Source organism: Populus nigra, chromosome 4 (assembly GCF_951802175.1).
Source record: "Populus nigra chromosome 4, ddPopNigr1.1, whole genome shotgun sequence".
Lineage (NCBI taxonomy): Eukaryota > Viridiplantae > Streptophyta > Magnoliopsida > Malpighiales > Salicaceae > Populus > Populus nigra.
Genome location: NC_084855.1, coordinates 6,546,525 through 6,562,242, shown reverse-complemented (window position 1 = coordinate 6,562,242; position 15,718 = coordinate 6,546,525). Strand labels below are relative to the sequence as shown.

The 15,718-nt window shown below is 34.7% G+C and overlaps 3 protein-coding genes and 1 non-coding gene across 5 annotated transcripts; 2 read left to right on the top strand and 2 right to left on the bottom strand.

The window, feature by feature from the left end:
• The first annotated feature begins 577 nt into the window (after positions 1-577).
• LOC133691232 (uncharacterized) lies at positions 578-2,975 on the top strand. 2 transcript variants are annotated; one of them, XM_062111652.1, is made up of 6 exons: positions 578-683; positions 787-1,067; positions 1,180-1,254; positions 1,680-1,819; positions 1,904-2,041; positions 2,601-2,975. In XM_062111652.1, the coding sequence occupies exons 2-6, from the start codon at positions 797-799 to the stop codon at positions 2,805-2,807; spliced, it is 831 nt and encodes a 276-aa protein (XP_061967636.1). In that variant the 5' UTR covers positions 578-683; positions 787-796; the 3' UTR covers positions 2,808-2,975. The 2 variants fall into 2 exon arrangements, with proteins under 2 accessions (XP_061967636.1, XP_061967635.1); XM_062111651.1 differs by lacking the exon at positions 578-683 and having other exon boundaries at positions 690-1,067.
• A 1,418-nt stretch (positions 2,976-4,393) lies between these two features.
• LOC133691222 (phosphopantothenate--cysteine ligase 2) lies at positions 4,394-7,925 on the bottom strand. The gene is made up of 10 exons (XM_062111632.1): positions 7,819-7,925; positions 7,510-7,664; positions 7,286-7,409; positions 7,165-7,209; positions 6,936-7,021; positions 6,510-6,562; positions 6,316-6,375; positions 5,753-5,854; positions 5,449-5,568; positions 4,394-4,854 (listed from the first exon to the last, which is right to left on the bottom strand). The coding sequence occupies exons 2-10, from the start codon at positions 7,652-7,654 to the stop codon at positions 4,615-4,617; spliced, it is 975 nt and encodes a 324-aa protein (XP_061967616.1). The 5' UTR covers positions 7,655-7,664; positions 7,819-7,925; the 3' UTR covers positions 4,394-4,614.
• A 3,600-nt stretch (positions 7,926-11,525) lies between these two features.
• Positions 11,526-11,597, bottom strand: TRNAW-CCA (transfer RNA tryptophan (anticodon CCA)). The gene has a single exon. It is a non-coding gene; the product is annotated as a tRNA-Trp (tRNA).
• Positions 11,598-11,776: 179 nt separating this feature from the next.
• Positions 11,777-14,378, top strand: LOC133691058 (inactive RHOMBOID-like protein 8). The gene is made up of 7 exons (XM_062111377.1): positions 11,777-12,102; positions 12,830-12,910; positions 13,220-13,380; positions 13,482-13,645; positions 13,736-14,001; positions 14,150-14,219; positions 14,334-14,378. Exons 1-7 carry the CDS (start codon positions 11,777-11,779, stop codon positions 14,376-14,378), a joined length of 1,113 nt encoding a protein of 370 aa, XP_061967361.1.
• The last annotated feature ends 1,340 nt before the right edge of the window (positions 14,379-15,718 follow it).

Genomic DNA, 15,718 nt, shown 5'->3' with positions numbered 1-15,718 from the left:
ATCGTATGGTTTTTACTTGGTTTTCACATAAAATGATAACATTTTTTTTTAATATATATAACCTTGCATAATATTTTTTTTCACTTTGATTTTAATTAATCAATTTCATATGTGTGTCTAATCATTTGGTTAAATAAAAAAATAATTATAATAAATAAATTCATTAAATACAACCAATTAAATAACACATGTTGTGAGATCAAATATTTTGATCTATATCTATCTCTTAATTTTTTCAATTTAGTATTTAATTATCTTTAATAAATTTTTATTTATTTTATTAAATATATGCACAAACTTTTTCATTTATGATTAAGATTTTTTTTATCAAATAATATTTTGAAAAATCTTGTATATTTATCTATTTTTTATTAAAAAACATTATTCGGTGAAACACGAATCAAATCCTTGTAATTATTGAAATATGTGTTAGAATGGGTTTATTTAAGCTACTAGGCCCACAATACTTGCACATTAAAAAAAAAATTAAAGAGGAGGAGGTAAAAGTAAAATGGGTAAAAGTAAAATGGTTAAATGTCCATTATCCAAGCTATCACGGGAACATGAAGCTGTGAACGTCCGCAAAGGTCACAGTAAAAAAAAAAAAAAAAAAAAAAAAAAAAAAAACAGAAAAAGGGGGGCAAAGTGGCAAACTACCAGGGAGATTCACTCAGATTCCGTTGGTGAGGTTCCTAATAATAATTCATTTCCTTCACGTCTCCAACAATCAATTATTGAATTCCCCTCTCGAATTGAATTTCTCCCTTTTCATTTCTGTTGATCCAGGTTCGTTAAAATGAGCAGCAGCAGCAGCAGCAGTTTGAGAACGACATGTAGGCCTCACACAGTTTTAACGTCATTCACGTGCAGTAGCAGTAGCAGGCACCAACCTCGATCCAGAATTAGGGTTTCCTTTCGAACCCCCCCTGATTGCAACAAGCCTCCTCCCTCTTTCTTCTCTCCTTGGCTTATTCACACCAATAACAACGACCCCTGGTTCCGCGTTAATCACAAGAGAACTATAGTTCGTGCCTGGACCGAGCCTAAATCTCCATACGAAACCCTAGGTATGGTATTTTCCTCTTCTCTATTGCTCTCTTGTTTGGTTGCTGAGAAAATCGATGCAAAAAGGAGAAACTCATGTCAGACGTCATTTATATTTTATATTTTCGAGCGCAGAATTGGAAAGGGATGCTGATGAAGAGGATATAAAGGTTGCTTATAGACGGTTGGCCAAATATTATCATCCAGATGGTGAGTCACCTTACTCTTCTTTATTATAGTAAAATATTAGTTTTGATTTTCCCATATCAATAATATTTTATTTAGTTGAAACTTGCTAGTAGTATTGCTTTTGTTTTGTGGGTGTTCGTCTATTTGTTATTTGGAATTGGAGACCTGAATCTGGACACTTTAATCCCAGGGGTTTCGGCCTTAACCACCAGACCAATGCCTCATGAGAAGAAGAAGAAGTATTGTCGTTATTGTTGAATGGATCTGTATATTAGTTAACTTCTGGTGCTGCTTCTTGTATTAAATGGTTGTATTTAGTTTTATGATGAGTTATGGGCAGTTTTTGCAGAATAATTTCTTGTCTCTGCTGTGCTGCTAGAATATCCACTCGTGTCTCCTTAACTACTCTGTGCTGGAGCTTATCTCTTCATTTTTTCCATGTTAAGTTTATGACGGAAGGGGCACTCTTGAGGAAGGAGAAACAGCTGAAGCTAGATTCATCAAGATTCAAGCTGCATATGAGTTGCTAATGGATGATGAGGAGCGAAGACAATACGATATGGATAACAGAGTCAATCCAATGAAGGTACTACTTACTGTTATAGCTGTGCCAATGTGGTATTAGTGTCAGGCATATCCCCTTAATGAATTACAATTTCTCTTCTTCCAGGCCTCACAAGCATGGATGGAGTGGCTTATGAAAAAAAGAACAGCTTTTGATCAACGGGGTGATATGGCGATCATGGCTTGGGCTGAGCAACAGCAGCTTGAGATGAATCTCCGTGTACGCCGTCTTTCTCGTACAAAGGTTAATTCTGTTCGTTCTCAAGTGTCTTGCACTGGAGCTCCTTTATCATCATCTATATATATGTCTTTATTTATTCAAACTTTTCAATTCATAGGTGAAATTCAATGGATTTAATATTCATATTATAGTCTGTAGTTAGCCATATGAATCATATTGTTCTGGTCGATGAGATCTGATTGTAATATCATTCATAGTAAACAATTGATGGAACCTTAGCAAGCTTCAACAGAACTTATCTTGTACCACTAGCAAGCATCAATGGAATGTTATCTGTTGGTGTCATTTTCGCTACCACTGTATTTGGTAATCAAACCTGCAATCAGCAGCTTCAATTACACTTCTGTTGCATTATTTTCGCTGTTGGCTGAAACAAGTGGCACCATTTAAATATTATGTTATGTTTGCTTTTTTCATCGGCGAGGTTTACCAATCCTTTTCTTTTCGTTGAAATCTTTAAAAGTTTTTATAAAACTCCCTTTCCTTGGATGATTTGCCAACTGTTCAATCAATTACTTCTTTCTTGTGTCGCTCAAAAACTTTTCCTTTTTTGGAAGTTTAGACTGACCCTGATGAAGAGAGACGGATTCTAGCAAAAGAGAAAAAGGCATCCATGGAATACTTTTCCAGCACAATGAAGCGTCACACACTTGTATTGAAGAAAAGGGATTTGATGCGAAAGAAAGCAGAGGAAAAAAAACGGTCCATTAGCCAGCTTTTAGCTGCAGAAGGGCTTGAGCTGGACACAGATGCTGATGAAGCACTGTAGAGATACTATACAGTTGGTCTACTAGCTGCATTGCAGCACGTATTCTACTTGTACAAAAGTAAACTGTATATATGATTACTTTTCCGAGTAAGAAATGAATGACAAGTTGGCACTTCCCTCGGAAAAACTCTCTCTCAAATAGTATCTCTCTCATTTCTTTTCCCTTTATATTTTTTTATTCATTTATTTTCATTTTTTTAAGAAGACTTTCTTATGGTACTTTGGTTGCCGCGTAGAAGGTTGCTCGAGGCAGTTAGTAGCATACTGTTAGAGCGTGAATGATGTATAGGTCTTCGAAGATCGTTGTCCCCATTCTAGAGCTGTTGGAATCTTTGTGAGCCAGAGCCAGTACGACAACATTAACCTCCCCTGCACGAGTTATGCTGTTTCTCTCTGTTTTCTCGTTTTTGTTTGTTGGGCGAGGGGTGGCACCTCCATAAAAAAGGTATCCAGTGGGTTAAATTGTAGATAAAAGGCAAGTCCAGATTATGGACTACCTTGTTGACGGCGGTTGTGATTGTGCACGGCACCGCCTGAGTGACCAAATAGTTGCAGGATTGGCAAGGTATGGTTGCCCCACAATTAAGAATTTAGCAATAATGAAATCAACCCAGCACTGTTAGCCCAATTATAACGTTTAGAATGCCCAAAGCAACAGAAATGAACTCTACAATCCATTAAATAAAGTGATTTCCGTACGATTCTAAATCGCAACCTAAGGAAAACGACTTCGGAATTCACCATAAAAAAAAAATCACCCCAACTCTCTCCCCTGCTTGAAAAATTCTTTGATCTTCAAAATCTAATCCTCTATACTAGCAATAAAATACCCATAATCTGATAACTAAGATGAGTTGAAGAAAATTAGTCAAATATCATCTTGGTTTATTGGTGGAGATGGTCAGTGTTTTGAGTCGATTCGTTGGCTTGCTTTTCAATCCCAAGACAATTGGTTTATTGACTTTTGTTAATGTTAGAGGCACGTGGAACATGATTTTATTTTATTTTTCACTTGTGACAATGCTAATTTTATTTTGTTGGATGGTAATTGAGTTTTCCAAAATAAATAAAGAAAAGAAAAATCTAATGAAGTGTTTGGCATGTAGAAATTTAGCCGGTGGTTTCAAAGAACAAAATACAAGTTAGATAGAAATGACAGTATTAAGCGGTAAATGATATATTTTCAATAATTTTGTTCAAATAAATTCCTCAATTTTCAATTTTCAATAATGATATATTCCGCAATAAACCTATTTCAAACATGAATTCAATCTAATTAAGTAATGGAAATCAGTTCTAGTGTAAAATTGGTTCCAAGGTGTTACCTGAAGGCTGAAGACACTGGGAAACAGCATGACTTGAAGGATAATGCCATGGCACCAGCAGCTGCATATTATCCTCCAATCAGCAAAAAGGCAAAGAAACATGATGACTTGTTTGCGCCACCAGCACTGGTGACCCACTAAAACCATGTGAAATGAAGCACATGAACCTACTAGTTGCAGAATTAGTTTGGAATAAGAAAGTATACATTTGGAGTACAGTAGCTGTTCGGCGTTTCTTCCGGACTGGAAAACATTATCGGGGAGGGGGAAGTCACAGACATTTATCTTTATTCATTTCAAACAAGGATTGGTTACATGATAAAGAACTATTCAATATCTTCTGTTGATCAACTTGAACAGAAATTAAAAAAGAAGAGAAGGCACTTTGGCAATGCCAAACAAGTCTTTTAGCTTCACTTCAGAGAGAGTGAGAAAAGTGTTTTGTGTATGTGTTGCGTATCTTATGCTGTTTAGCTAAAAAGTCATAAATCAGAATCCTTAACATAAGCTGAATGCCTGCCCACAATTAATTCAATGAGGGGTTCTTCCACATCAGAATCAGCCTGTGTCTTGTCACGACACACGAGAATCTTTTCATTACCAGTGACAACTGTAACTTCCTCTTTGCGAGTCGAAAGCTCATTCGCAACAACCATATGCATTCTGTACTTTTTAAGAGCCATTTCAGCTTTCTCCAAAAGAATCTTTGAATCTGTCTCAAGCTGTTAGAAAAAAGAAGCAACAAAAATCAGGGCCAACTAGCAAATATCCCAGGTTGAAACCTAGCTAATCGTAACACGCAACAAGTCAAGTTGTGATCACCTTTTCCTTTCAAAGCAGGTGAAAGGAGTACGCAAAAAACTTTTAATAGAATCATATTAAACCTCCATTCAAATTCAAATACTTCTATATGAAGTTCTCTACCATAAAGGTACTAGTGCATTGTCCAAATACACAAACATTTCATCAGTCTTTTGTTAAGACACAGGAAATAATAAGGGACCACACTGTCTTCCCTGCATACGTATTTAGTAAAACTGAGAATGAGAAAAAAAATGGAATTATAAATTAGGTTTCTGTTCAACAATTATCAACCAATTTGTCAATATAAATGCTCAGTGCCCAGATATAACCTTTGGAAACATTTTCTACTGTTCACATATTGTACAGTAATCAGTCCAACTACAGCTCGTCATCTAATAAACCTTTTCAAAGATATGCTCAAACATCTTTGCATTCCCAAAAAAGACATTAAGAAGGGTGGCACAACATCTAATCTTGAATTTGTTAAAAAAAAAAACACACAAATATCTAACCTTGAATGATATGCAGAAGGCCATGGGAGCCCATTCTTTCTTCAGTGCTGAGAGCATTTTCGGGACCTGCACTAGTCGCATGTCCAAAGGACCAGATGCTGACTGAATCTTGTGCTCTGCCTGCAGATATAACCGAGCGAATTACAACTGATAACATACACTCAAGCAATTTCATCTTCCAAATCAATTAACTGTCAAGGTCCCAGGAATAATCAGTTGCCAACTTTCAATCTGTATTTCCTAACAGATGATCCTGAAACTAAATGCTATCAATCAAGAGAGTATTACTTTATTTGAGTATTACCATGCTCTTCCATGGAACATAAAAGTCAGATACAGCAGCAGCAAGATAAAACACAGCAAGCGACCCAAGATCCTTCATTGACATTGCAATGCTTTGTAAAATCTGCCAACAATTCAAGACATGCATTCAACACATACGAATGTAAAATAGCTGTCACACATATCTCAGTGTGTGAGAAATAAAAAACAGCTTGGACAGAAAAGAATACAGATAGAGAAAATTGTAAAAAAATAAAATAAATTACTTTAACTTATACATAAAAAGCCAAACCACTGAATGGTTAATGAAGAATCCCTGGGCTGATATGGCAATGGTTAGGAAAGGCATGTGAACTTTTGCCAGAATGTTCAACATACTAGTCACAATTGGAGCTAAACTCATCTAATTGGCAACTCATTCATAAAAAGTATGTATTGCATGTGAAAACCTATGAAAGAACAGAAAAACTGATATCCATCATGAACAAACAAATGGATTTTTTACCAGGACAAGAAATGATAGGCAATTATTGTGGCAGCTAGCACATTGCTTTGGAATTTATGGAAACAATTTTAAAAGCTAACCTGAAGATACTCAAATATGGTTGTAAATGGAAGTTTTAACAGGTGACCTCCAGCTATAGCCTGCAATAAACCCGAAATCCTGAGTTGGCTCATTGTTACGGTGAGCTAAAGTTTTGCCCTCAAACTATACAACAAACAGGGTCAAATGAGTGAAATTTCTAGAACGCTGGATGTAAGTTATTAATAGTTCATACAGCATGATGATCACTAACAGCTCTCTTCACTGCTTCGGTGTGTGGTTGGCGCACTGAAATATAAAGAAAAATTGGTTAAATAAATGGAACCCTCCATTGTTGACACAGTTTGATTATATGACAGAATCAACAAGATATTGCCGATTATAGCTAATCTTCCAGGATAAAAAAAAATGGTTCACAATAATAATATCTGAAGAATCAACCACAAAGCTCCTAAACCATCAATGTTGGACACGTTATCTCCAGCCAATACAATGTTTGGAAATGGAAAGAATGCCAGCCTATCATAACAAATTAGGCAACACGCCTAAGTCAGGCCATATAAGAATCATTTATGATCAGGTCAAATCAAATCAAACTAACAGACATCTATCAACTGATCAGCAAGTTTAATTTATTTGCAGGAAAAAAAAAGTAACAAACCTTGAATAATAGAGTCATCAGAGCACTCAAAGCATTCAAGTAACGGATCCTCAGGAAGAGATTGGCAATAAGGCTGGAAAGTTCCTCTGCATAAGAAAGCCATATATTATCCAAAATAAAAACCCGTTCTTGATTGTTTATTTTTTCCTTTACTCACTTCCCAACAAAAAATTAGTAGCAATAGAAAGGAGCAACAAACACACAGCTTTATAAAAACATAGAAATTTACCTCCTATATAAAAAGATAACAGCATACCCAGCCTTGATAAAATATCTGCAATAAAATCATTACAATTGAGAAGAGTGTATAAAAGGGCTTCTCTATTTGATAGGTTCCAAAATTTGATTACTCGGTAGAAGTAGCTCCTCTATGGCCTGAGCTGAAATTATCAATGTAACGGACGCAACGTTGCTCCAATGGAACTGTGGTGCCACCAGATGTCACACACACAACCCTTCTAGGACTCCCCTTTCCTGCATTTACTGACCTATCAATACAACTAACACCTAATTAAACACTAATATTATGGTTATTTATCTATGAAGATGTGCAAGTAATTGAGTTAGTTCTTACCAGGTGGAGTAGAATTGTATTCAATGAATTCCTTCAATTTCTTTATAATCCCAGCACTGTCTTTTAGAGGAGGAGCCGAATCAAAAAACGATTCGATTTCTGCATCCAATGGAGCTTCAGATACTGATCCATTTCTAGAATCCATTCCGAATCCCCTGAGAAATTAACAGTTAAATACCATTCTTGAATCTAGAGAATTAGACATCCAATGGCAATGGCAACCAACATAAAGAAAAACATAAAATAAAATAAAACAAAACCCGGATAGACGATAATGAAAAAGGGTTCTTCGAGAAATTAGGAGCTTACCCAGAAACTTAAAAGTGATGGAGAGGAGAGGACAGTCAGGTATGCAGTCGCGAAGAGGAGGCGGTTTATGTAATTAATTATCACCGTGATTTATTTATATAACTTTAGTCCCTCTACAATTAAAAAGTCGTGAGGAGTCCTAGTCAAGAACATGTTTGGAAGCGTGGCTTGCTGTAAATTTTTAATTTTTTTATATTATTTTAATATGTTAATATTAAAAATACTAAATGATAGAATAATGTTCCTGCAGTAGTGTATTGTGACTATTTGATTGTCAATGAATCCAAAACTCGGGATGACGATAATTTTTAATTACTCTCTCACGCACATATATGTATGTATTCGAGCTTGTGATTTATTATTATGCCGATGTTTTTTAATTTTTTTTTGGCTTGAGCGGGTATTTAATATTTGATCTTGTCAAATTTATGAAGTCTGACAATAAAAAAAAAACAGGAAAAATAGTTCCTCTTTAGACTGAGAAGTATTATAACATAATTAAAGTACATGTTAAAAATAATTTTTTTTCTTTTTCTATTAATATTAAACCTCATGGGTTGTTTTATATAAATCTCCGCATCTAAGTTATCGAAAGCTATTTTTATATCTATTTAATGTATTTTAAGCTTGTTCATTGTTGCGATGATTATTAATGTTCATATTTTTTTACATCTATTTAATCTAAGTCTCCAAGGAGCGTAGTGTGATGGCAAAGGGTTTGAGATCTGCACAACAGGTCTCGAGTTCGAGTCAGGGCGTGCACCTCTTGTAAGAGCATGGGATAACCGAGATTTTATTCGCTCATCTAGGTCCACAAAGTGCGCTTTCTAGAGGGTGAGGTTTCCTCGAATCCAAAAAAAAATTGTTGCGATGATTATTAACGTTCATATGAAAATTATTCTTGATATAGATGAATATGTATCAAAATAATTCATATTTTTTTGTTGTCTAGATCCTTTCATAACATAGCCAACTTTATTTTCATCATTGATACCACGAGCTTTCATCTTTATTTGAAGTTTTATTTATAGCTTAATGGTTCATTTCGAGAGGTAGATTCACTTGTTCCAATATATGATTATAGATAATATATTCTATTTCACTATTGATTGTCATTTTTTAATATGAAACTCTACAATATGGTATTGCCTCAAATATGTCCGATGTTTATTTTCTAACAAGTATGTTAAAAAACTAAAACCAAATATTTTGATTATTTTTTTGCTCTTTTACTTATTCTCTACTCAGCTTTATTATCATTTAATTGATGATGATTATTTAAGCTAGTCCATGTCATTCTCTCAAATGAATAAATTTTTTGTGCTTCTTTTCATGGAAATACATATTTGAAGAATGATATTATGATCAATATTCTTAATACTTGGCTTGTGAATTATAAATGAATATGCCCTATTATTGTAAGCATATCCAATAAATACACAATATATAGTTTTAGATTCTTTATTAACCCTTTTAGGATCAAGTATCACTACCTTTTTTAGATATTTTTATACTTTGAGGTATTTGTATGAAGGTGTTCTACCTTTCCATGGTATCTACTTTATTAAGTATATAATTGACAATTAAAATTGTCTCTCCACACAAGTTTTGAGGTGATCCTGAATTTATCGAAATGACATTTATCATTTATTTTAAAGTTCAATTCTTGCGTTGTATAATGTCATTTAGTTAACGTGAAAATGAACAGTAGTTTGGTGAATAATAACATTTTAGAAACAAAATTTATCAAATGGTGCTTTGAATTTTCCATATCTATCACTTCTTATTACTTTATTTTCTTATCAAGTTAATTTTCAACTTCATTATTATAATGTTTAAACATCTTAAGAGCTTCATTTTTGCTTCTAAGTAAATAATTATAACAATAACTTGTGCATCTATAAAAATAATATAATATTTTTTTTCACCTCTAGTTTGAACAAACTTTAAATCACTAATATCCAAGTGAATTAAACATAGATGTTTATTACTTTTTTAATTAAATGAAAAGAAGTTTTTGTGAATCTTGATTCTATACAACCTCACACTTATTATTTTTTTAAAACATAATACAAGGTAATAAATCAAGATTTATTAACTATTGTATATAATTATAATTCACATGACCTAACATGCCATGTCACATGTTACCGGACTCAAGCAAGTAAGAAAAATATACATTACTGTTATTTTTCTTCTCATTCGTAGTTACAATAGTCATCATATTCACTTTGAAGAAGTCATCATTAAGATACATCTTTTCTATAAACACTTTATTTTTAGAGAGTAATATCTTCAGCCTTTTAAGTTCCATTAAATATTTTATAAATAGTAATTTACTTATAATATAATTCAACTATTTCAACTATTATCTCCATTTCACAACCACCACCATAACCACTATCACTTCCATCTTTTTTTTTTCACCATCACCATTACTACCTCATCGCCATCTCCTACACTGTGACCATCATCTCACCAACACCTCATCTTTCCCTACCACAACCACCATTAACACCATCTTACAACCACCTTTTATTTCACCATTGCCATGATCGTCTCTTTGTATTTCTCTTCACCGTTATCTTTTTTTTATCATTACCATGACATCTCACCACCACCTCATCTTTCCCTACCACAACCACCACCACGGTCTTACAATCACCTTTTATTTTACCATTACTATGACCATCTCTTCACATTTCTCTTCACCATTATCTTTATTTTTTACTACTACCATGACTGGTTTATTATCCCCATCTCACCACCATCGCTTCCACCACCATCAAAAAAATATTTTGCAAGCCAAACATTAAAAAATATTCTATATATAAAATATTTTATAAAAGAATATTCTATATGTAAAATATTTTTTAATCTCACTTTTCCGTTTCCTACCACTTACTTTTGAAAAACATAAAATCTCTCTCTCTATCGATAGGGAGGGGGGGGGGGGGGTTGCTTTTCTTTTCTAAATAGTTCACAAATCAATAATTTTGTGGTGAGAATCATTACTTCTCCTGGCTATTGTTTGCATCTAGTCACTCATGCAATTTAGTTTTGAAAACCATTTGATTCTCAGATTTTAAAAGATCAATTAAAATCTCTTTTAATCCCAAACTATCTAGAGAAAATTAATCTTTGAAATAGCCCCAAAGATCTGCTGGAAAAATATAGGTATTGCGTAATTAGTCCTTGCATTAGTAGATGGTCAATATAACCATGCATCGACTCGCTGACGAAAAATTTCAGCAACAACACAGCACAAAATATTAAGGTGGGGCTTCCTTATCCGTGTTTGTGTGTTCTTAAACACATTTCACAATCAAAGATATCATTGGGAGCTGTCAAGAAAAGCTTTTTATTTTTATTTCTTAAAAGTATTTTTAAAAAAATTAATTTTTTTAATTTTTTTTCAAATTAATATTTTTTTTATATTTTCAAATTATTTTGATGTATTAGTATTAAAAATAATTTTTTTAAAATAAAAAATATTAATTTAATATATTTTTTAATAAAAACACTTTAAAAAATAATTATTATCGTAGCCTCGGCTACCAATATACCAATAGTATCAAAGTAATTGCTAACCTTACCCTTAAACATCACATCCCACTTTGTAACAGAGAAAAAAATAAAAATCTGCCAACCTATTTTCTTACCACTAACCATGATATTAATATAATATAGGAAAATAAAAGGGGAATTGAACCCGACGTGAATCGAACACGCAACCTTCTGATCTGGAGTCAGACGCGCTACCATTGCGCCACGGATCCACTGGTGAATAACTGTCTCAACAAATAAATAAATATCTCTTAGCTTCGAGCTAAACTGTCTACCGGTACACATGCTTCCCGCCAAACCCAACTGCCATAACGAAGTCTCTTTTATACGCTTTGATTCGGTTAGAACTCATAAAACCAAGAAAATCACTCAGTCTTGCTATAGAAGAAAAATGGAAGAAAAAGAAGATGATACCAAGATCAGCATTGCAGAGCCAATTCAAGATCATCAAGAAACCACATTCTCTTTCGATTTCCGAACAGAATTTCTTCAAGATGAAAACAAGACCCCATTCTTTAAACCCCGTTCTCGTAGGAGAAGAAGAGACACCTGTGTCATTTTTGCATTCGTTATCATCCACTTGGTAGTCTTTCTTATCACAATGGCCGTCAATGATTGTGGCTATAATTCTCACGGCGACTGCGCCTTCAAGGCCTTGGGGAGAATGTCGTTTCAGCCTCTTCTTGAAAACCCTTTTCTTGGTCCCTCTGCCTCCGCGTGAGCACTTTTCTTCCTTTCTTGGTCTTTCTGTGTTTCTTCCTTGAAAATTGGGCTCTGTTAGCTGCTGTTATTAATCTTGTTTTATATTCTTAATTGCTGCTCTAACTATTGAAAATGGATCCATCTCAATTCGTGATCACGCACTGATGAATTAGCGTTGTCAAATGTTAATGCAAATTCTTTTTAGTATTTTGTGAATGCTGCTTTGTAGAATGGTTGGTTAATTGTCATTAAAGCTTTTACCTTCTATCTTTTTCAGCTTCTATGATTGAATAATTCCTTGGAAGGTGATTCTAGGACCATATTTTCTGTGTGTTTGAGAATACATGGACCTGTTTATTAGAGGAGAGGATATTTAGTTAGGTCTTCTGTTATGTGTCAAAATTGATTATGGTTATAGTTGATTTCTGTTTTTGTGGGGTTTGGTGCTTATTTGTTTGCTCTGGCTTCCCTTTTCTTTTCTGGTTAATGTGGCATTGGTTTCCACTTGTTAAACCTAATTTGCAATCATTTGTCAAAGGACATAAACAGCACCCCTTCCAGTGGCGAATGCGGTTTTTTTCGTAAGAGTACAAGGGAAAAGGTCCATTGCAGAATATGCACTTAACTATCATTGCCTTCAAGTGCATGCCAAAACAGACTTGTGTGTTTTCCAATTTAAGCTTGTAGCTTTCTATCGTTTTCCACTTCAGTAATTGATAAATTGTTTGAAAGGTGATTCTAGGCCCATTTTCTCTCCATGTTTGAGAATGTCTAGACCTGTTTATTGGAAGCAAAATGCGGTTGTGGATAAAACTGAAGAAAGGTGCTTCTGAAATATGAAATATCAGTAAGGATATCAAAAAATTGTTATTGTCTCCGAGTAATTAAAAGGATATCTCTTGATGTTTTGCTCATCTGGCGCATTTTATAGTGATGCTTATATTTGATAATTGGGATAGTTTTTAAGCTAGTGCTTTATTATGCGTCTGATGTGTTCCTAATATGTGTTTTCCTTACCATGTAATTGGAAGGATATATCTCTAATTAACTCTAACGTCATTGTTTTAGTTCTTCAAAAGATTCAACAGTAAGTGTAATATCATTTTCTGAAATTTTGCTCATTCTTGTACAGTCTGGATAAAATGGGGGCTATTCGCAAGACATTGTTGGCAGAACATCAAACTTGGCGTCTCTTTATGTGCCCATTATTGCATGCTGGTGTCTTCCACTTTATGATCAACCTTCTCTGCATTATCTTTATAGGAATTTACCTGGAGAAAGAGTTTGGATCAAGTAATCGTGTGATTCTCTCTGGGCACTCAACTATGTTGCTAGATTTACAGTTGGACTTGGGATGGTGATTTTTATTATCGCTCTCTGTTTCTTCTGTGCAGTAAGAACTGGGATAATCTACATGCTGTCTGCTTTTTCTGGTACCTTGGTAACTGCAATTTTTGTCCGAGATAGTCCAGCAGTTTGTTCTTCCGGTGCTCTTTTTGGTTTACTAGGGGCTACAGTTTCTGCACTTACAAGGAATTGGAAATTCTACACCAATAAGGTAATGCTCATTCTTTTCACATCCTCCACTTCTCTCCCTTCCGCTGATTTTGATGACCAGCTTACCGGTCCCTCCTCTCTTTTATCTCAGGTTGCGGCTCTGCTGACGCTTTTCTTTGTGGCTGGATTCAATTTAATGCTTGGCTTGCTACCTTACATGGACAACTATTCAAGCATTGGAAGTATGATATCAGGATTTCTACTTGGACTTGTGCTTTTTTACACCCCTCAACTTAGGCAAGTGGCTCAAAACAAAATAGGTCTTTGTGAGTATGGCGTCAAAAGTTCATTTAACTGGAAGCAGAAGCTGGACAGGCCTGTGCTGAGGAGTGCTTCCCTGATCCTTTTCTCTCTTCTGTGAGTTTTTTTTCTTTGTACAGCAAGTTCTCTTCTATTGCTTGTCAACTTTATATTCTGTGAGACTAAGAGGAGATTCTTCTATACACAGCTTTGTGGGACTTCTTGTGGCTGTACTCCTAGGCATCAATATAAGCCATTATTGCAGGTGGTGTAGATACATAGACTGCATTCCTTACAAAAGGTGGAGTTGCAATGACCTAACGTCATCCTGTGAGGTATAATTTTGATTTATTTGAAAAACTATTGATTGCTCAGGCACGTGAAAGAAGAATCCAAAACTGAAAATGCTGTATAAATTGGAGTTTTCAAGTTCTCATTCCTTATGACAGACTAGCAAGCATAAAGAGGATTGGTTACTAAAGGTCGAGAAATGAAATGGACCTGGAAAAAGGAAATATTTTAGTTGTGTTCAAAGGCACTCTGCATAACTAGTTCGCTTCAGATAACTGAGTTTTATGGAGAGAATTGATTTGCGAAACAAAATAAAATCAGAGCTAAAGAATTGATTTTATTAGATCTTCACGATTTCGATTAGGCATAGATACAAACGGCTGAAATCATGAATCAGTCGCTTTCAATAACAACAGATGATTCTGTTCAACAAAATCATGAATCAGGCAGGGCTTAAACAACAAAGGCATCCTGTTAACTTAAGTTTCTTCTTCCATGTCAATTAGAACTGAATTCTCATCAGTTACTTACTTTTTTAGATGTGCATGCTTTTCAACCCATGCTAATGCCGATCAAATTGTAATTGCAGACCATGGGAGGTGACAAAGAGTTGACGTTGACCTGCATGGGTAATGGGAACTTCAGAGTTTTCCCCTTCACCAACATTTCCCAAGAAAGGACACAGGATTTATGCACTCTGATATGCTCGTGACATATCCATATCTGCTGCTGCCAATTCTGTAACGATAGACAGAACCGTGTACACTTGAATGCCAGTCTTCCTCGAGCAGCCATTTAGTTCTATCTGCCTGTAGAATCGTAGCATTGTGTCCCTTGACATACACTAAACGTAGGAAAAGGCTGCATCACTCGCGTAGTTGGAAATGAAAGCTTATGGATTCAGCATTTACTTTGAGAATATTGAAAGACATGGGAAATACATGCATACCTTTTCAATTGGTGCCATATATATAGCGTTTGATTCAGGACAAGGCTGAATATAAATCTCAAATTACAAATAATAGGACAAGGCTGTGTCACTGATGCTATCTTTTGATGAATGATCTTGATAGTTTTACCTGATTTTCAACCGAAACATGAGAGTCAAACTCATTGAAATGCGTACTTCAGACTTCGGAGACTAACCCGGCAAGCTTATTGCAGTTGTCAGGCACCAAACATCATTAGGGACTGCTCTTCCTCGATTTTACATTTAAAAATTTAGGATTGGGGGAGTGCTTGGTGTCAGAAAATCAGTTAGATCAAATGACTGATTTGTCCATTTTAATCACATATGTGAAGATAAGATGGAATTCACCCTTGCTTACTTGTCTACAATGACAATAAAGTGCATTATTTTGTGTTTTAAAATAATTTGGTGATTTTAGCCTAGACTTGATCTGGGATTCTAGGGGAGAAATGGCATATAAAGAGTAAGTTATAATTTACTCCACCAAAATGATTAATCACCCGAAAATAACTTGGACACACGCTTATGTATATTTATAAAACTATTCTTTTGGTAAATTAAAACGACAGATCC

Bases quoted from the DNA above. Each gene is read 5' to 3' on its own strand.
- LOC133691232 (XM_062111652.1), top strand. From the start codon at position 797: ATGAGCAGCAGCAGCAGCAGCAGTTTGAGAACGACATGTAGGCCTCAC. The intron at 1,820-1,903 runs GTACTACTTACT...CTCTTCTTCCAG, and splicing joins ACAGAGTCAATCCAATGAAG to GCCTCACAAGCATGGATGGA. The intron at 2,042-2,600 runs GTTAATTCTGTT...TTGGAAGTTTAG, and splicing joins GCCGTCTTTCTCGTACAAAG to ACTGACCCTGATGAAGAGAG.
- LOC133691222 (XM_062111632.1), bottom strand. From the start codon at position 7,654: ATGGATTCTAGAAATGGATCAGTATCTGAAGCTCCATTGGATGCAGAA. The intron at 7,022-7,164 runs GTAAATTTCTAT...TTTCTTATGCAG, and splicing joins GTTATCTTTTTATATAGGAG to AGGAACTTTCCAGCCTTATT. The intron at 6,376-6,509 runs GTATGAACTATT...GGTTTATTGCAG, and splicing joins CTGTTAGTGATCATCATGCT to GCTATAGCTGGAGGTCACCT.
- LOC133691058 (XM_062111377.1), top strand. From the start codon at position 11,777: ATGGAAGAAAAAGAAGATGATACCAAGATCAGCATTGCAGAGCCAATT. The intron at 13,381-13,481 runs GTAATCGTGTGA...TCTTCTGTGCAG, and splicing joins GGAGAAAGAGTTTGGATCAA to TAAGAACTGGGATAATCTAC. The intron at 14,002-14,149 runs GTGAGTTTTTTT...CCATTATTGCAG, and splicing joins CTGATCCTTTTCTCTCTTCT to GTGGTGTAGATACATAGACT.